This window comes from Rhipicephalus sanguineus, chromosome 11 (genome assembly GCF_013339695.2).
Source record: "Rhipicephalus sanguineus isolate Rsan-2018 chromosome 11, BIME_Rsan_1.4, whole genome shotgun sequence".
Taxonomy (NCBI): Eukaryota; Metazoa; Arthropoda; class Arachnida; order Ixodida; family Ixodidae; genus Rhipicephalus; species Rhipicephalus sanguineus.
This window is the reverse complement of record NC_051186.1, coordinates 35,335,707-35,356,350: the sequence shown is the minus strand read 5'-3', so window position 1 is coordinate 35,356,350 and position 20,644 is coordinate 35,335,707. Positions and strand designations below refer to the sequence as shown.

Below are 20,644 nucleotides of genomic sequence, written 5' to 3'. Positions count from 1 at the left end.
CAAGAAAACAAGCAAAAACAAACGCGATTCCCTGACTAGCGCCCTTCGTTGCCTTTGTCTCACTTTTGTCTCTGATCTTCCTCAGGCTCTAAGCTATATGCTTGCAATGCCAGACCAGAAATCACTCATCTTAAAGATCGCAAAAATCGATGCCTTACGATTTAAAATGTCTTTTTGAGGGCCCATTTGGTGCATAATGAGAATATTATAGCGCGTAAAAAAATTAAATGGCGCAAAATGATATTAGATACGAGACAAGCGCTTCCTTTGTACCGTGTCTTTTCTTGCGCTAAATTATGTTATCATTAAGACTCAACGCTTGTCACTTAACTTTTTGTCTGAATTTTATGTGACATTTTCTCATAATTTTCTTCACCCTCAGCACCTTAGCTGTGGCATTTCTGCTATAAAGCACAGATTCAAGATGAAACTGTGGACGTCCATCGCAGTGTCCGTCTGCGTCGCAATGGGTAAGCCTTCAATTTTTATGTTATTTGCCGTAATCCAGTCTAGTGATGCAGAACTCCTGTGGTGCCTGAAAACAAATCTTTTATTTGTGTATGACGTTTGTGTGTTGCATATCGTGTGTGCTTTATAAAGGTATTCTAACTGGCGCGAATAAATAATTTACAGCGCCGGCTCACTTTTCACGTGTGATTTATAGTAGAATGCAGTGTATTTTTTTCTGTTGTCAAATCGCTATATCCTCGCATACGAGTGACTGATTAGTACGACATATCAAGCAATGGATGCTTCATCAATTTTATTCTCAGAAAAGCAGGCGTACGCTGTGTTACTATGCGCTTAACGCTTGCAAATCTCGGTAGCCCAAAACGCTTTACTCTCTAAATTTTGTACTCTCTAAAATCTTTTTTACAATTTTTTCAGCCCCTTTAGGCCGTTTTAACAGCGGAGCTGTTTAAGCTCGCCAAAGCATCGTGTGGCGTTAACAGAGAACTATCATCACCATGAACGGCTTCTACCTTATATGACATCTCGCGTCACATAGCAACGCGTTGGAAGAAGTAGGGGGAGAGCAGAAGAGAAGTGGAGAGAAGGAAAAGAAATAAATAAAATTTGTTGGCAAGGCGGAACTCGAACCTGCGTACCCATGGTTCTAAGGCTAGCGTCGTAGCCACTCGGCTATCCAGGCACGTGAGCAGAACATGGATTTATGGGAACTACATGATTGCGTTGCTATGGGCGAGAGAACGAGAACCATATGATTGCGTTGCTATGGGAGAGGAAGAGAAAGAAAGAAAGAGAAACAGAGAGATAAATAAACACAGAGAAAGAGAGATAACGAAAGAAAAAGAAAGAAATAGAGACACAAAGAAAGAGAGAAAGAAAGCATGGCATAGCCTTGTATAGTATAGTATAGCAAGGTGGTGGGAAATGGAAGTGAGCGTGAGCAGGAGGGAAATGAGGAGGGTAGAGGGTGAAGTATAGCATAGTCATGTGTAGTAAGTATAGCAAGGTTTGACAAAAAGAAGTGAAGGTGATGAGTGATGTCAGGATGAGGAGGAGGAAACGGAGGAGGGAGAGAGTAAGGTATAGCATCGCCTTCTTTAGTATAGTATAGCAAGGGCTAGAAAGGGAAGTGAGGGTGAGGAGGAGAGAAAGTTCGAGGGGAGACCACGAGCGCCACTGTTGCCTCAGTCTTTGCACCACTATTGCGTAGCTTCCCCAATTTTCTTAGAGCGCAGTTCTTAGGTGCCCGTTCCTACGTTGAGCGGCGTAACCGATAGAGCGACCGAGGACTAAAGATAGCTAACGCAGAGCGCAGCGAGCCGCTGTGTTATCGTCTGCACTTCCTTGTGCCTGCTTGCGCTTCTTGTGACAGCGCAACGCATGCCTCTTGCGCACGGGCACGAGAAAGTGGGTTGACCTGCGAGGCTTGGAGGATGAAGAAGACGTGCGTTGGTCGTAGGGACACTTTGTGTGTGGAACGCTAAAGCGGACTCTTAGATCTTGCGTCTAGTTTTCCGGGCACAAGTTCGCCCACAATAAACGAGTTTTAGAGTACTGCTCTTAGGCGCCCTAAACAGCTGCACTCAGAATTCGCAGTAGGCAGTATCGTAATCGTCGGTGAAATTTTATATGCGATAGCAATTATATGGACACTCTCGGCTGATTTTTGCCGTCGCATTCGCCGTCATGCCCCGTATATATATATATATATATATATATATATATATATAGACGGCACAAAGAAAAATCTAGCAGTAGAAAAAATTCTGAAGTACCCGACCACGGATTCGAAACAGCAACCCCTCAAACACCAGCGCGCTGCGTTAGACAACTCAACCACACGCCATGTATGCGCCGGGGAAACAGCGGTGAGCTATTTATATACACTATGTACCGCTGGTGGTAAGCAAATCTCGGAGGAGCGTGAGCGTGTTTTCTATCACGCAACGCTCCTAATTTTCTTTCAATTTGAAAACTGCTATTGAGACGCGCACAACAAAGTGGCCTTTTTCTGTACCCACTCGAGATGTGGAAGAAAAAGAAACAAAGAACACCGGGCACGCATTGCATCAGACGCCCCCGTGTGGCTGGAGACGCAGGGGGTCACTCCACGCACCACCGTTTAAATGAAAAAGAAATATCTGAGAGCATTTGATTCTCCATTGTGGACACTTGCAGACGCAGCGCTCCTAATTTTCTTTCAATTCGAATACTGCCCTTGAGACGCGCACGACAATGTGGCCATTTTCTGCACCCACTCGTGATGTGGAAGGAAAAAAAAACACCAGGCACACCTTGCATCAGACGCCCCCTTGTGGCAGGAGACGAAGGGGGTCACTCCACGCGCCGTGGTTTAAAAGAAGGAGAAACATATAAGAGCGACTGATTATCCATTGTCGACATTTACAGCGCGTTGCTCAAGCACATAGACGTAACAAATGTGACAGTTGTTAGCTCACGATTGCCATGTGCATGCCTGTGCGTTCTTTTAGGGCGTCCTTCTTTGTGCTCCAGCAGCGCGGCGCAAGTATCGAGCTGCTTCTGGTTCTTTGTGTGACATTTCAATTTCTTGCTATCGCATTCATTGCTTCGCCCTTGCGTCGAAACTGTGACTTTTTTTGCAAACGCTTCTTTCATATGGACACTTCACCAAGCATTGTATTCTAGCTGCGGAAGTGCATATGAACGACCTATACCGTATGAAGAACTCTATTGAAAACCTCTGGGGCAGCGTGGTGGGCCGCTACCGCTTGAGGCATAGCATCTATGAACCACCTATCATGAATAACCGTATTATATTTACAAACGTATAGCTGTGAAAAGAACCAAATTTATGGTATTACCTACGAAATTCATGCAACTCTGTTCTGACTTCTCCTTTAGAACCAACGTAAGAAAATATTACCAAATGTTTTAATTACCCGCTAAGCCCTCGGCTGCCGTACATTAAGGGGTGAACGCGCGGCTATCCGCGCTTGGATTTGGCTGTGTCAACCGCAGGCATCCACAGTTATCTCCCAGTAGAATAAATCGTCGGTTTAGCGTGCTTCATATCTTAAATAGAAATTGTTTGCTTAAATAAGCGACCTGACGTATACATTCATAGAACTTCAGTCTGCGTACGTTCGAAGCGTACTTTAATGCATTTCTACAATCAAGCGGCATTTCATTGTACCAAAAAAAAACCTACACTAAACCCACACCTTCCTTTTATAGCGGAAGCTTCGACACGTACAATTCCCCAATCAGAAATAAGTGAATACAGGTCGCTCAACACTGCATCTTACTATTTGCTACTTCAAGCATTGACGTTAACTTAAGTCTTGTTCGTTCATATTGTTAAAACGAAACAGACTTCCATGTATCCGTCTCAAGTTAAACTAAGTCTGCTAGCGAAACTGATATCTAAGGTTATATTTTAGTTAATTTCAGGGCAAGAGGCTGATTACTGGAAGAAAAAATAAAGGCCAAAGTTTGAAACTAAATTTTGCTGCTGTACGTCAACAGCAGCACTTCAGTATGACGTTATAAAGTTCACATTTCCTTGTATTTCAGGCCATTTTTGGGGAAAAAACTTCTCGGTTCTAAGTTCGCCCCTTGATTTCTCACAGTAAAATGTACCTTCACAAATAAATCAGAAACTAAGCTCGTGAACCCGAAAAAGTGCATGACCAACTCTTCACTTTAGGGTGCAGTGGCCACTCGTCTCAGTTTTTGCTTTTTCTTCGTTTATGACACCTGAAACCGCAGAGAAAGTTGCCTTATTAGTATTTACCAAAGTAGTTTCCTACATATCAGTTACGCCACATGCTATTGCTAAATAAACAGAAGTGAAGGACAAACTATTATATCATTATAAATTCTCTTCCATTTGCGCAAACTCACAATGTTCATGTTTCTAAGAGTTCGACAATTTAGGAGGGAAAGCATTGCACAGTGCGTGCCAAGAAATTACGCTGTCAGACTTCATAATGCTTGGGTGTCTTGCAACTGATCAATAAGAAAGTTGGATATTGCCTCAGTTTCCTATATAACGCAGAAGCCACAAAAATCTACGCCAGAATGTTTCTCGATAATTATATTTTGTACACCTGGTTGCACTTCGTCTTTCAAACTTGCAGAGTTGGTGTACGCTGTACACGAAACTTCATTCTCCAAAGAAAGCTGCGAACTTGATCCAGACCCAGGAATCTGCAGAGGAATGTTGAAGCAGTGGTTTTACAATTCCACGTCATTTCGCTGTGAAACGTTCCACTACGGAGGTTGTCTCGGAAATGCGAACAAGTTCGACACCCTAGTTGAATGCAACAAGAAGTGCAGAGGTAAGTGGTCGTTAACTATATACGCTGAAGCGGGAGCAGTACGCACCAGCTAGGAGCCGAAAGGTCTCTTCTGCGATTAACATATTACGTACGCCTGATGTTACGGTCTTTTCACAAGTGCTTGAAGTACTCAACAATTTTCTTCGCGGTTTTGATGCTGACATTACAATGCAAACAACCCACGCCTTAGTTGCGTGCATCGCAGATGACTTAGGACAGCAGCAATGCCTTCGCTATATAGTTTTCTACTGATGACTATTGCAGTTTTCCCCTTTGAGCTTAGTTTTAGCGATCATAGCAACTTACATCCAATTGTGCTACATATGTATTTTCTAGGTAATGACATGGGCACAACCTATATCCCTCGGACTTTTGTCAATGTCGTTTTACTGATACTTTTTCATTATGTTCTGGTTTCTTCCTCACGGGAAGCTCACCAAGTACACTGGCTTACTACGAGATAATATTTATTTATTTATTTATTTATTTATTTATTTATTTATTTATTTATTTATTTATTTATTTATTTATTTATTTATTTATTTATTTATTGCAATACCCTCCCACCATCATCGCATAACAATACGAAAACCTGCGTATTGAAATCATGGAACATGTACAGGTCTCATATGAACATAATAATATCTGGGGTTTAACGTTCCAAAACCACGATATGATTATGAGAGACGCCGTAGTGGAGGGCTCCGGAAATTTCGACCACCTGGGGTTCTTTTACGTGCACCTAAATCTAAGTACACGGGCCCCAAACATTTTCCCCTCCATTGAAAATGCAGACGCCGCGGCCGGGATTCAATCCCGCGACCTTCGTGTCAGCAGTTGAGCGCCATAACCACTGGATCACCGTGGCGGTGCCTCATATGAACATCAAAAACAAGCATCGACCCGATGCACAAATCAAGAAATCAGTAAAAAACACTCTTGGATCACATTCAGTAAACACTGGATTTGAATGGAAATATACATCATTTGAACAATGAAGTTATACAAAATGCTACATGTGCGAGCAGTTCAATAAAAATATGTGGTCTGATCATATTTCAGACGCTGTCCTCGGAGTCTGTGCCTTGGCCGAGCCCAAGCAAATTTGCCGCGCAGCATATAGGGGCTACAGGTTCAATGCTCTGAAGCAAAGATGCGAGTCTTACATCTATTGCAACAAAAACGCAAATCATTTCGCAACGGTAGAAGAGTGTGAACAACAATGTGGCAGTGAGTATCCTTATGTCTGTTACTTCATTTTTACATCTTGCAATCCCGCTGTATCTGTTGCAGCAATGGGCGTAGATCCATCATGAAATAAAGACAAAAATTATTCATTTCCAATCGGAGGACATGTGACGCTAAAGAACTCGAACGTTGAACTTTTAAGAGATAGCAAACTATTCGTGAACGTTAGTACTAGGTTTAAACAATGAACGGTTTGGTTATAAAAACCACGAGTACGCAATGGTTCAGTGAACGCGTTTTTATAAGCACTTATTGAGCCGTATCAATACGCTTCTATTATTCTTTAGTATCTAAGTCTACTTCCTAGCTCCTGATCTACCTTTTATTGAGCAGTTGTCAAGCAGGAAGTACAAAATCACCCCTTTTGCATCGCAAGTAAGCATGGATTCTCTATAGAAAAAAATGCTCGGACTTCGTCGTGCTTTTCAAGTACGAGTTTCCTTTTCGCAACTACTCCATGTGCCAGAGAGTTTGCCGGCCTGGTACGCTTCGTATACTTAATCTGTTTCAGTAATTCCATTTTCTTTATAGAAGCTCGAAGCTGCAGGGTTTAGAATATTGTGTTGAGAATTTGGCAAACTATTTCTCCATGGTACCAACAGTAAATTGTTCGACAAGATCTCTCAAGAACAAAAGTACGTCTCACATATGAATGAAATGACTGTAACAAAATGAATAAAATTAAAAATGATGTTCTATTTTCAGATCCTTTCAGTTTACCTAACATCCTCATTAAACATATTAATAATGTCGCAGGTTCGGTCCCTGCCGGCGGCAACTTATCTTTTCGTCCACTTTACTTTCTTCACGTTTATATTCTAAATACTACAGATAACAGCCCCTATACTTTCCTTGGCGTTATTGTCTGTTAGTTCTCATTAATATTGTGTCTAACAAAGAAAACGAGCCCTTAAGAGTCATCTTCTTTCCTTCATTCATAGCAAGGGTCTCGTTCTGGCCGACTTGATGCCTTCAGGTAGTATGCGAGGGATTATTGGTCAGCTGCCAGCTCGTAAAAAGATCACGTGCTACGTGACGCCAGAAAGGCAGAAAAAGAGTGTTCCACACTCACCGCCATGGCTGCGATTGGCGCTGACTAACAATCCTAGGTTTAAATGCACATATATACCCCATAAAGTGGACGGGAGGATGACCGCCGCCGTAGCTCAGTGGTAGAGCATCGGACGCGTTATTCGAAGGTCGCAGGTTCGGCCCCTGCCGGCGGCAAGTTATCTTTTCGTCCACTTTACTTTCTTCACATTTATTTTCTGAATACTACGGATAACACCCCCTATATTTTCCTTGGCGTTATTGTCTGTTAGTTCTCATTAATATTGTGTCTAACAAAGAAAACGAGCCCTTAGAGTCATCATCTTTCCTTCATTCATAGCAAGGGTCTCGTTCTGGCAGACTTGATGCCTTCAGGTAGTATGCGAGGGATTATTGCTCAGCTGCCAGCTCGTAAAAAGATCACGTTCTACGTGACGCCAGAAAGGCAGAAAAAGAGTGTTCCACACTCGCCGCCATGGCTGCGATTGGCGCTTACTAACACTCCTAGGTTTAAATGCACATATATACCCCATAAAGTGGACGGGGAGGATGACCGCCGCCGTAGCTCAGTGGTAGAGCATCGGATGCGTTATTCGAAGGTCGCAGGTTCGGTCCCTGCCGGCGGCAAGTTATCTTTTCGTCCACTTTACTTTCTTCACAATTATATTCTAAATACTACATATAACACCCCCTATACTTTCCTTGGCGTTATTGTCTGTTAGTTCTGATTATTATTGTGTCTAACAAAGAAAACGAGCCCTTAAGAGTCATCTTCTTTCCTTCATTCATTAAACATATGAAACGTAAACTTGACGCTTACAAGCCATAATAATTTCTTGACACCAGCAGGAAACACCGTATGCTATATTATTTTCTTATTTTTGTTCACAGATGCAAAAACATTTCGAGCACATTACCCTTCCGCTTTTAATTATTTTGCAACTGTATATAGCCTTATTATAAAGTCATAATTCAACAGCTTCCTTGTGGTCTTTGATACGGGAATGCTGCGATGAACCTGAGATGTTAATTATTGTCTATACGTCACTGCGTCCTTCGGAGCCGCGCGAAGACGCACATTTCCAGGTTCACGAAACATTTTTGTGCCCTACGTACAAATTCCATTTTTCGTTAAGGCAAGGCATTTGAGGCATGCATATGGAAATCCCATGAGCGATCGTAGACACCAATCAATCAGACGGTCAAACATGGCCTTCATCGTCAAACAAAAATAAAAAATAAATGTTCATTCTGGTCGAAAGCCTGCTACGTCTAGTGTCCATGAAGGATATATCAAAACGGGCAGCTCTGGCTAAATCGTCCACGAAGACGTTTCCATAACCGCATGAGAACAATGACTGCAAGGACAATGAAACTGCAGGTGCTTCATCTAGTACTAACCGATTCGGGTGCAGAAGAATTATTTCACATCTCAACGTTGAATATACATGCCATCAAGCAACTGTTTTCGTTACAAAATTCTTTCTCCTGGGATAGTTTAATGTCCCCCAAAGCCTTGTCATGTGACACTTTCGTCTGCGCTCTGAGTGAGGCTACAACTGAAGCAAGATTCCTGTTGCAACATTACTGTACAACAGATGCGCAGCTTAAACCGAGTGTACTACTGCAAATGTCACGGATCACTCGTAATACAGGAAATAACTTCATAACTTCAGAAAGAAGTTTGCCGTTCTTTCTAAACTCAGTGTAGCAAGAGGAAGAAAGAGACAGGTCGAAGACGAAGAGACGCGCCCCCTTAAGAGCCATTTATGGATGCAACAACAACAACGACCCCATGTCCTGATTGTCAGAATAAACGGCTCTACCGTGATGTTCCCTTGCTAACGCCGTGGCCCCATATTGTTAATCTGGAACAGTTAGATAATACCTTGAAACTGTCTGGTAGGACGGCACATTCGTTTAAGGCTTGCTGCGATGTTCTTTGGCGCTGCATGATGCAAACTGTACTTTGCATTAGAGCAGTAGCGCAATCTTGGTGCATGTCAAATGCCGCTCTAGTGACATTCGCACTCACAATTACTACTTGCAGCACATACTTATTAGCTTTGGCGAAACGTCGGTTACTGCCTTGTAGCTGCAAGGCGAAACAAAACATGGAGGACGCTATATTTCACTACACCTGATGTATCCCCATCCCAAAGGAATCCAATGTTGAAACGTCACGTAATGCGAAAATAGTCTTTACATACGAAATAGCACAGGGAAGCCATTATGCAAAGATTCAATTGTTCTATCCACATACTACAGTTATCCCTGATAAATGCTAACGTTCTTCCTGCATATCTCATGAATAACTCCGCGTATGTTGACTTCTTACAGTGCTACGGCGTGGCTACGGCTATGCACTCTAAAATGCACGGCAAGAAACGGCTATGGTAGTATGCAACCTGGATTTTTTTCTCCTTATCTAGAGTTTGCACAAGATCCATGCTTTCTGCCGAAGCACGCTGGTCGCAACTGCACCACAGAAGCTCGCATGCAAAATTACTGGTTCAACAGCGAAACAAAATCGTGTGAACTCTTTGACTACAACGGATGCGGAGGGAACGGAAATAACTTCGTCGAAGAATCAGACTGCTGGAGCACGTGCGCCAGTAAGTTTTCTCATGATGCGCGCTATCCACTTTAGATATACTCACCTAGATACATTTTAAAGGGACACTAAAGAGCAAACGATTTTTCTCGCATTAGTAAATTAGGTCTTCCACGATACCAAAAACACCACGCTTTCTGCGCGAAGATGCTTAATAGCGAGAAAAACATGCAAAAGAAAATACAGGTGGCGAGGCCACCTTGGAATTCCCGCACCACTTGGCCGTTGACGTCACATATTTTTGACGGCGCCTGCTTGGGCCTACGTTAGTTCCTAACGGTTAAATTGAAGTACATTGTCCTATGAGGGGGCCATCGACTTTGACATAACGATGTCTGTGGAAATTCGTCGAGCCAGTGGCGCCAAAATACGTTAAATGCCTCTTTGAAGTCTTTTACGTCACGAATTACAAAGTTTGGCGCGAAATTTAAAAATGAAACTTTGAACTTGGTTTTCTCCTCTAATAATAAACCTATGGTGGTGAAATAGACTACACAAGAGTTGTCCTAGCACACTTTATCAACCTAAACCAATTCATTGTTTCTCTTTAGTGTCCCTTTAAGTTTTTCCTGCATGAATTTTAGTTAATCTTGAAGAATAGGGCCATATCTGGAGGAAATCCTGAATAAGAACGTGTCAGCAGACACATGCAACAGAAGGCATCATACAGCGAGAGCACTAATTTATACCACGACACAACGTATCTTGCCCTAATACCGGCACCCAGACGAAGGCCTAAAGACCTCCACACCTCCACAAACCAGTCATGTCCTGGTTGCAACTTCCTTAAGATGATTATCCGTTAAGCAGAGATGTCCAGCGGAGACGCTCCAGTTGCGAATAGGGCTTTCGATTGTTTCGCAGTATTAGAGGCTGCGTGTTATACTTAACTATTACTTCATTTATTTCTGCTATCAGTTTGCTTCTATTTTGTTACAACACCATAATGTTTCGCGACCTACTTTAGGTAATCCTTTGCCTAGTAAGATTGTTTGCAACACCTTTTAACCAATGGTTTACACGAGAGCTCTTGAATTCATACTTATAGATACCCGTATGTATGTACTATCGTGAGCAATAAGAGCTACAACACCGAATTCATGTTTGCTCAACTATTATCTGCCATGTACTCATGTGAATGTGTCGTATTTAAATTGGCAGAAATACCTTTCCACTTGCATTTAGTGTCATGAACACTTTCGCGCTTGCCAACTGCGATTAGCTGCTATGGCCTTCAAGATGTCATTTCATTGTTCTATCTCATATTGCTATACGAATGTATTCGTAGACTCTTGTGTAACTCTGGTGCGTGCATTTTGGGTATTGGCCCAGGAAGCGAGCATATTGACATCGCATACGCAGTGCCGGAATGGCCCAATTTTCGGGCGCATGAAACGTGGTCGGTGCTGTCTGCCCGAAAAGAAATAGGCTAGCGCAAACCTAGTGGTCTAAGGTAATACACAACTTGTGTCACTGGGTATGTGGAAGAGGTGACGTAGATACCACATACTGGACGAAATCTCTATTGAATGCTAACCCCATAAAACCAATCCCTTTCACCTAATCCAGTTATTCCTTAAGCTCACAAAAGTAGGCAAAATCTCAGTACGCGTGTACACTTGATACTTCGAGAACCTGAAGTTGAACTTTCCGAAGTTCAGCCCATTTAGTAATGTTGCATGATTCTGATTACAACAGACAAAAATCCTGTAAACACACGTTTATCAGTTTTATGAGCGAATATTAGAAATGCGACCGAGCCATCTAGCATACTTTTACATATGGATTCTCCCTATTTGTCATTGCAGAATATGTAGAGAACAACTGTGCCTATCCGATTAAATCCGGATACTCCTGCCCAAACGGATCAAAAGAGGTTGTGTTTGGATATAATAGCCATACCAAGAGATGTGAGAGATTCGTGTACTCCGGCTGCGGTGGTTACCCGAACAAGTTCCGAAGCGCAAGCGAGTGCTGGAAGACGTGTGGTCGTGAGTACAAGCTGTTTTCACGTCCAACCGAAGCAAAGTTTCTTACGTTTAATTGAGAGAAAGATGAAATTGAGGAGAAGTAACAGGCAGGGAGTTCTTAGGCTGAATAAAACTCCATAACGTGAATGGTCGTGATGTGTTGTTCTTGGTATTTGTAGGTGGATGAAACTTCCCAATACTGGCTTTTTTTTATCGAGTGTTTTCATATGCTTACGGTAATAGTGTTTATTTGTAACCTGCTAATAATACTTTTCTTATGCAGTGCTTTCACATGTGTCAATTAAAAATTAATCATTCTTATTGCTCTGCTGCATTTCCTTGTATTTTCGAGCAAATTCTACAGAAACGATGAAAATATGTGTAGGCGATTCATCTATCTCGTCATGTACTCGTAATTATTATTATCATTGGACCCGCAGCTAGCCCTCTGTAATGGATCCAACCAGTTTTTGGCAACTATATGATCTATGTATGCAAATAAAGAATTTGAATTTTTAAAAAATTTGGTATGATAGCCTGCACTGGGAAATGGGGAAGGTTGGAAAAAAGAGAGAGAGGAAGAGAAGTACGAACAGTGAGCACAGGTACATGTCCACAGCCAGTGATACAAGTAAAGTTTTGGAAGGACGAGATGTTTGTGACTAGCTAGCCAACGTTTCGATATAGGTGGGCCTTTTCCGTGGAGAGCCTATTGAAACGGTGGCCAGCCTGTCTGAAGAGCACCTTACCCTTATTTATTCAGCTTTTACAATCCAAGCAATCTTTTTAAATTTAAATTCCCAAAAAATAATTTGAAGCGTATTAGCCATGTTCTTCCTCTTTTCTAATCTGATAAAAATGCTTTGTAAATACAGTGCAATGAAATGCGAGGAAATGAAAATAATAACAATTTGAATGATCACTATTAATATTTCCCGTCTTTCTCTTTAGTGAATTCTGGAAGCAAATGTGTGGAGCCCGGACCTAAAAACAGTCTAGGACTTGTGAAGAAATACTACTACGACATACAAACTGACAGCTGCAAGACTTCACGATACTCGCCCTTTTCGAGCAAAAAGAACCGGTTTGACTCGTTGGCAGACTGTGAGAAGGAATGCCAAGGTAAGGTATCTGCGCTGTCACAATAGGTTACAGATATTCAGTAAACGCTGTATCCACTCTTAGAACGTTCTCTCCCGCTCTGCAGCCGAGCTATGACATTCAACATGTTATCCTTCGCTATTCAGCATATAGTAGACATTCTACTAGTTTCTCCAAACCATTGTTACCAGATGACCCAGATCAACTTGTCGAGCACACCAAGTTTATCGTTAACAACGCTCCACGTGTTCAGCAGACATGAAACCACAAGCACACAGACGATACAACAGGACGTGATTGCTATTTTACTGCATTAGTTACAGCACAGCAGCTCGCGATGAAGTGGGAAATTTTTCTGCATATTATACAATCGTCAGAAGCAAGTAGCGTCAGCAGTATTATATCGAAAACCCAAGCCACATTGCGCAACATTATGTAGAGTACTCACGGATTGACCCGCGAGAACTTAAGGCGAAGTAATGCACGCATTTTCGTTCCCTGCGTATGTACAGTTCGTGCAGTATAGGAGTAATTTTGTCTCGAACACTTACGTATGAGCCAACGTTACCTTTAGCGGCCAGATTTGCAGCGAAATGGGACGTTTATCATGAGCAATTGCTCGTAACTAAACACGTCACATTTAAATGAGTAGGTACTGTACAAATTGCGTCGCATTAAGATGAACACGTGATTTCGAAAATATCGCTAGGGAACCATAAAACTCATTTATTGAAGTCGCACAGTTCACAGGTGAACAGCGCTCTGTCAATCAGCGCAGTGCGTCACTTGCACTGTTCATTCAAATAATCTGGATAACATCCAGCAATCAGTACTTTGCGAGTAGATGGTAGACACAACGCACAAGCATACAAGGATCATGCGCAGTGACAGTCTAGGTAATCAAGTGAACACACACTTGCGCTAACTTGGCGCTTGTTAGCATGTATTGCCCGCTCCCTTGTGTTGTGTCAGGCTACTGCTGCGCTGAAAAGATTCTAAGCATAGCGCGCCAATTAGGCAAGACACAAACTATTGTCAAAAACAACAGGTTTTGCATGCAGACCTAGAAAAGGGAAACGTGTATGCACGTTAAAGTGAATGCAGCATGTTCTCACACACCGTGCCACGTGGGTAGTTTATTAACGCGTTAAAGAGCTCCTTTGGCAGAAATTCCGGCGTCGGCGTAGTCGTCGTTGGTTGTGAGCGAAAAATTAGCGTTGTCCGTGAGCGAAAAATCAGGAAAGATGAAAATAAGATTACAAAATCTTCGGTTCCAGTAAGAATCAAACCCAGGCCTGCTGCATGGCAAACGTGTGTTCTACCACAGATTGACGTCATTCCTTGAAACTGCTTCAGAAAAAGGAAACTATATGATTGTCACGTAATGGGAGGAGTCTCATTAACGCATGTAATATTGCGTGGCGGAAGCCTAGAATCGAACCAAGCGGCAAAACATGTGAATTGCCCAACGAGTGGGTGTTTTAAATGCCCACCTATTACAAAGCGCTCAGACATATTTAATTATCATCATCAGCAAAAGCATCAACAAAGTGAGCGCTGCGTAGGTTTGCGTGTAGCCTTACGGACGCGTAGTGGGCCCTTCGCTGATTCGCAAAAGGAATAATGATGGCGTAGTGGGCACTCAAGAACTGTACTTGCAGAAGGAATTCTAGCCTTTTCAGCCGTGCAATTTTTATTTTGGCCGGAGGATATTTTTCATTGTGTTCTCCTAGTGGTTGGGACCTCAGAAAACCGCAATTTATTCAATAAATTGAGCCAGTGGTACAATATTTATGGATCTAGGGTTGAGGCTTGCGCTAGTTGGTTCAGTGGGCTAGTTGGATTTACCTTCATGGTGTTAATTTAGGTCATCAGGGCTCAGTGGTTCTGAAATGAGAAAAATGGTTTCTTTATTCCTGCTACTCACTAGAGTAGACAAAATCAGAACCGGCGTCTTATTCGGCAGTGTCAAAGTCCTTGAAACCACTTCGGGACTTCGTCCCGGAAAGGGCGTCTACCCGCATCAGCTTACCCGCCTAGGCATCACCCATGACTTCGGTCAGGCGTCTTCGTTTTGGCTCTCAGCTCCGCAGAAATGCCACAATGGTGGTGTCGATCGCAGTGGGGATCATTAAAGAAATACTCTCCCAAGAATAGCAGTTTTGGTTTTTTTCCAAGTTGCTTGGGCAAATGTTAGTGTGATGGTGTCAATCGACACCGCCAGGGCCGAAAGGGCTAGGATGGCGCGTGAAACAGCTAATGTTACGCACACAGATGTTGGTTTCCTTGCGACACGGTTGATGCATCCGCCGAGAACCGAAAAAGGCTATCGATTGGGAAGGCGATGCGCGCGGGGCCCGGTTACGCTATCGCGTTCTACTCTTGAAGGCGAAGCTCAAGCGTCCTCCAAGTTTTTTTGTGCTTGCCAGTGTAAACTCACTGTGGACAATATCAATAATTGTCGGTCTCCCAGACTGCTGAACTTCCTATTTCAGTCATGTAGTTCGAAGAGAAATATTTACGAGGTGGAATGAAACACTCGCATATCCGGGGAGGAGGTTCAACCCACCCCCTTTCGAAATTTAAAAATATTTTTGGTTACGCCCCTGAAAGCAAAGGTAACAGGGATGGGGATTGCAGAACATATTGTATCGACAAGGCATACTAATATCAAATCAGTGTTTTGGTGTCTGCTGGCTGCGAAGCCGAAGTTCAAAGATACAATGTCTCTTTTTTTTCTTCTAGGTAACTTCACCTACATCAGCCAAACTATCTGAGAAGACCACATATCTAGTATACATAGGGAAGGCTAGCTTGATGAGGTGCTGCAATTTAGGTGATGTATATTGCAACGCACAATGGGGAAAATGGTGAGGTCACATTTGATGAGGTCACAAGTCAACAACAGCAGAACATAATTCGTCTCCTCCACTATTCCGGAGTTCCAGCAACTTCCCGCGATATGAGTATTATGCAGTTACCTTAAATAAACGGTCCAAGTTTGTTTCAATCTCTTTGTGTGCCTTTTTTTACGCGTCACTAATTGGTCAGAACAATTTCTGGCGCTACATTACACTGTAACGTTACACTGTAACATTACACTGTAACACTACATTCGTAACATTTCAAAACAGAGTTTCACGGACTTATAGACGTCTGATACTTTTATTCATCTGAAATACGCTAATGCTGAGTTCGAAGAATATATACACGTAGATTGTTTAGTTAAGTGTGACGGAATCTCGTCTGCTCGAGGACAAACATAGCGAAATAAAATATAGGAAACGTTTGTTAGATTTGTGTTTTTAGCTTGGTCGGCGTTTTATTTTATTTCACTACATATACATTACTACTAAGAGATCACACAAAAGGATGAGGGCAGTGAAAAGTTTACAGCAGGAAATATGTGCCTCATCTGCCGCTCTATGTCGATAGAATCTGTATTCATCTAAGGCAAAAGTAACAGGTAAGAGAAGCTTGAGCTTCTTGGCACGCCTGTCTTTAAATGACTGGCAGCAGTGAATTGCATTATTTCATACCAATTTATGCGTCATTTTTTCAATAAGTAATTATTTCAGGATGTGCAGAACGTTACAATTACTATTGATACCGTGAAATTGGTAATGTAATGTTCAGCTGAGCATCAGATGATGGCTTCACTTCTGGGCTGTGACACAACTCTTTCAATTCAAGCTCGCATTGCACGCTACATTAAAAACTTATGGCCCCTAATGAAAATCTGGCATCTACAAGATGAACCAATGTGAACTCGTTTCTGCCAGAAGCCGATAACTTGTTTGCACATGAGATTTCCTTACTCGCACATCTCATATTTAAAATTAAGATATGTTGTAACACATTCTGAGTTGTCCTTTCTATGTTCTAGGTATAAAAAAAATAATGAGTGCCAAAGCCGAAAACTAAAATAGGTCCTTATGGGACGAACATATTTCACCTTTCTGGTTTTTAATAGACAGTAAAGTTCCTTTCAGCATAAAAATGTATCCTACAAACGAAAAACCACAAAATATTGCTTCAGACAGTGACCTTACTTTAATACTGCGTGCCGCCATAGCAGTAGCAAACGAACTAGCTTGCCTGCGACCACAAGGTTGTACAAGGGCAACGTTATAGCAGCTCGTATGCTATGCCGTAGTTCCGAGCTCCTGCAACGCATAACGAAGTCACGTTGTCATTGCGCAAAGGTCTCGAATGTCAGAAGCGCTGTGGTAACAGCGCCGTATAGCACATTCCATGTTTTTTTTATGATTATGCGGAACATTAAAAACACCATTCAACCTAGTTAAGTGCCCTTTTAGCTGATATTGGGCAAGACCGCTTGCAAAAGCACGAAATTTTTTAAAAATATCTTCTACAAAAAATAACTTCTACTACCTGAGAAGCTGCGCTTACGACGTAATTTCAAGGTTGGAGAAGAAGAGCAGTACTGTCAGAGAGAAAATCTTTCAAGGACAGCACCACATTCGAGATATGTGGCTTTTAAATGTGCTACAAGATACAATGGCGTTCCAGTGAGCCGTTTCCCTGAAGTGTAATCATGACAGTTGAAGACAATCTTTGCAGCGGTGACGTACTTGCAACAGACTATAAACGGATACCTCGAGAGTGGTGCTTCTTATAATATTTGTTAAACAGACACAACTGCACTGTTGTTAAGCTTCCGTTTCTAAATTGTCTAGGTACTTAAGTAAAAAATAGAGCGAACTCCTTGCTAAAATCTGCTATGCTGCTTATGTGATGTAGCCTATCTGCAAAAAACGATGCGCCTAACTGCGAGAGTTTTCATGAGTGCCACATTCAAATATATTAAGGCAGAAGCTCAGGAGAAGAAAGCGTGAAGAGATGAAAAATACCGGAACACGGGGTGCAGCTGGAGTCAGTGGTTCAGCAAGCGGTCATGTCTCCGTTAGCCTTGAAGATAGCCTTGTCGCAGCCTCGAAGACAAGACCGCTCGTCGAAACGTTCGTTCCAGCGACGCCCCGTTTCCAAGAATTTATCATTTAGGTATCTTGTATACGGTAAAGCCTTGTGAAAACGTATATTCTTTTGGCAAAAATTGTATGTACGACGTTATCCAATGCACACCCACTTTTTTCACCACTGAAACAGCAAGCGCACCGTAACCAGAGCGGCAGTTTGAAGTTTCACCGTTAAATTTCATTTGTAGTGGTTATGGGCATAGGCAGTTAGACAAGAGACACACGAATCGGAATAGATGCCCTGGCTTGCTGGAGGTGTCCTCCAGAGGTAGAAGAACTGGAAGGATTCTGCGCCAGTCGCAAGCATATGGCTTCAAATGAGTCTCCATGAAAAAAAAGACCCTGAGGTTTTGAAGCACTGAGTAAACCATGCAAATAGAGCAGTCCATAAGCATTCGGTCACCACAGTTTCAAATCCTACGAATTTTGCTTTGAACGCTCAAGAATGCTGGAGGCAATTAAATTATTATTATCTGCAAAATATTGTAAGGATAAGGAAATAAGCAGAGAAAAAATTTCACCCTTGAGAATTCATGGTAAGAAGCAGCGCGAAAAGACGACGACACGAGGAATAGAACAACACAGGACAGGTGATGAATTTTCAAGCGCCTGTGTTGTATCGTTCTTCTTCTCGTGTGGTCTTTTTGAGCTGCTTTTCACCATGAATATCAACCAACTAGCCCAGTTTCGCATGCTATTGCTTCCTTGAGAAGTTCGTTCACCCATACGTTTATCAACGAAAAACGCCTGCTATGTCAACTTGCTCCTGGGCGATGCAATCACCTGCATGAAATATGGATGTACGGTGCACACTTAAGTACATTAGAGGTCAGTTTGTGTAAAGGTCACGGGCAGGTGTCGATAGAAGAGGTCATCAATAAACTAGAGTACTGAGCTCTGCAGATAAGAAACATTGCAGTTCTAGATAAATTCTGTTGATGAAGAACGGTCAGGAAATACGCACTTGCCTTTGTAAATGTGCCATGACGTCTGAAGGTATCAATGCATAGTTGCTGCAATCCTCTCTGCTGATAAGCATTGTATAAGAGCCAGGGAACAGCGAATGGAAACACCGCATCCGGCCTTTGAATTACAGCACACATCAGAACGTTGCAGCTGACGTTTCTCGAAGGAAAGGGTAAGTCTAAAATTATTCGTTCTTTTCGTATTATGTGCTTCTTAGTTTTACGTTCACTTGCTTCTAATTTCTGGATTCCTTGCTGGTGGATTAACTGCTTTATTACGTGTTACCCTAGTAAATACCAAAGCTAGTAAATCAGCCACTTTCATACATTGACCGAGGACTATGGGAAGGGCTAAAATCTACAGCAAGCTCGGTGGATGAATTCCCCATCGCGTTTTCACCGACCCATGCACAAACCCCAGCACATTGAGTTAAGTTTTTTTTTTGCGTGAGGACAGTACTAATCAAAAATTATAAAAGGAGCTGATTTTCTGGATCAGACTTAAGGGCATAAAGACATCCCATCCCCGTATCACCTAAAGCACAAAACTTAAACGCGTATCCAACGCCCATGCTTCTAGTTTAAGTACGAGAAAAACATAGTAATGCGTTAAAAGCGAATTCCTCTTCGGTTGGAAGTTCGTTAGCTGAATTTCAGAAAAGAAGTTTAATTCTAGCCATTATCAGAAAAGTGTGACTTGTGGGGCGGCATTTCCTGCTAACACTTCTGAAAATAACAGTAATGTAAATGCTTCGTCTGTTGATTTTTACAACAGCGACTGCGAGGTTCCCGAAGCTGTTAACACTCTTACAATGCTGTCATCGCAATGTTATTGTTAAGAAGGCTGTTGTGTTTATGAAAAATAACAGTAACACAATATACAACAGATTAAGTTCACGAAGTTACCATCGTAGCTTAGTGCAAGGAAAAAACGGTCAATCAGAAACAGGAAAACAAGCAAAAACGAACGCGATTCCCTGACTAGCGCTCTTGATTGCCTGTTTTATCTCACTTTTGCGTCTGATCTTACTTTGCTCTAAACTATAGGCTTGCAATGCGAGACCAGAAATCACTGATCTTAAAGATCGCAAAAATAAATGCCTTACGATTTAAAATGTCTTTTTGAGAGCCCAGTTGGTGCATAATGAGAATATTATTGCGCGCAAGAAAAGTGGCGCAAAATGAGGTTACATACGAGAGAAGCGCTACTTTTGAAACGTGTCTTTTCTTGCACTCAGTTATATTATTATTACAACTCAACGCTTGTCACTTAACCTTTTGTGTGAAATTTCATGCGACATTTTCTCATAATGTTCTTCACCCTCAGCACTTTAACTGTGGCATTTCTACTACAAAGCACAGATTAAGATGAAACTTTGGACGCCCATCGCACTGTCCACCTGCGTCGCATTAGGTAAGCCTGCCTTCAATTTTCTGATATTTGACGTAATTCAGTCTAGTCATGCAGAACTGCTGTGGTGCCTGAAACCAAATCCTATTTGTGTATGACGTTTGTAAAATCGAGAAAGTAGCAAATAAATAAAACGATAAAATCTTCGGTCCCAATGAGGATCGAACCCGGGCCGTTCGCGTGGCAAGCAGTTGTCTTACCACAAAGCCACGATGTTGCTTGCAGTTACTTCAGAAAAAAACACTACATAATGTCATGCAGTGAAAGGAGTCTCGACGCATTTTGTTCGGCAGTGTCACGACGAAACAAGCCCATACGGTAGGCGCATTCGCGAGGCCATCAAACTACGTCGAAAAACGCCGGGATAGTGCTGCCATAGCCGCTAAATACACACACGAACTTTCAAACAGCTCTAAAAATGAACAACTATGTCCATCTAGAGTAAACATATCACGCAAACGCAGCAAACGCTAGATATGTGCTGCCATATGT

The 20,644-nt window shown here is 42.3% G+C and overlaps 1 protein-coding gene across 1 annotated transcript; it reads left to right on the top strand.

Moving 5' to 3' along the window:
- The first annotated feature begins 409 nt into the window (after positions 1 to 409).
- LOC119373495 (actinia tenebrosa protease inhibitors) lies at positions 410 to 15,772 on the top strand. Its single transcript, XM_037643541.2, has 7 exons — positions 410 to 470; positions 4,593 to 4,793; positions 5,856 to 6,023; positions 9,524 to 9,706; positions 11,514 to 11,696; positions 12,627 to 12,797; positions 15,522 to 15,772. Exons 1-7 carry the CDS (start codon positions 425 to 427, stop codon positions 15,551 to 15,553), a joined length of 984 nt encoding a protein of 327 aa, XP_037499469.1. The 5' UTR covers positions 410 to 424; the 3' UTR covers positions 15,554 to 15,772.
- Positions 15,773 to 20,644: the final 4,872 nt, after the last annotated feature.

Bases quoted from the DNA above. Each gene is read 5' to 3' on its own strand.
- LOC119373495 (XM_037643541.2), top strand. From the start codon at position 425: ATGAAACTGTGGACGTCCATCGCAGTGTCCGTCTGCGTCGCAATGG. The intron at 6,024-9,523 runs GTGAGTATCCTT...CTCCTTATCTAG, and splicing joins GTGTGAACAACAATGTGGCA to AGTTTGCACAAGATCCATGC. The intron at 12,798-15,521 runs GTAAGGTATCTG...TTTTTCTTCTAG, and splicing joins CTGTGAGAAGGAATGCCAAG to GTAACTTCACCTACATCAGC.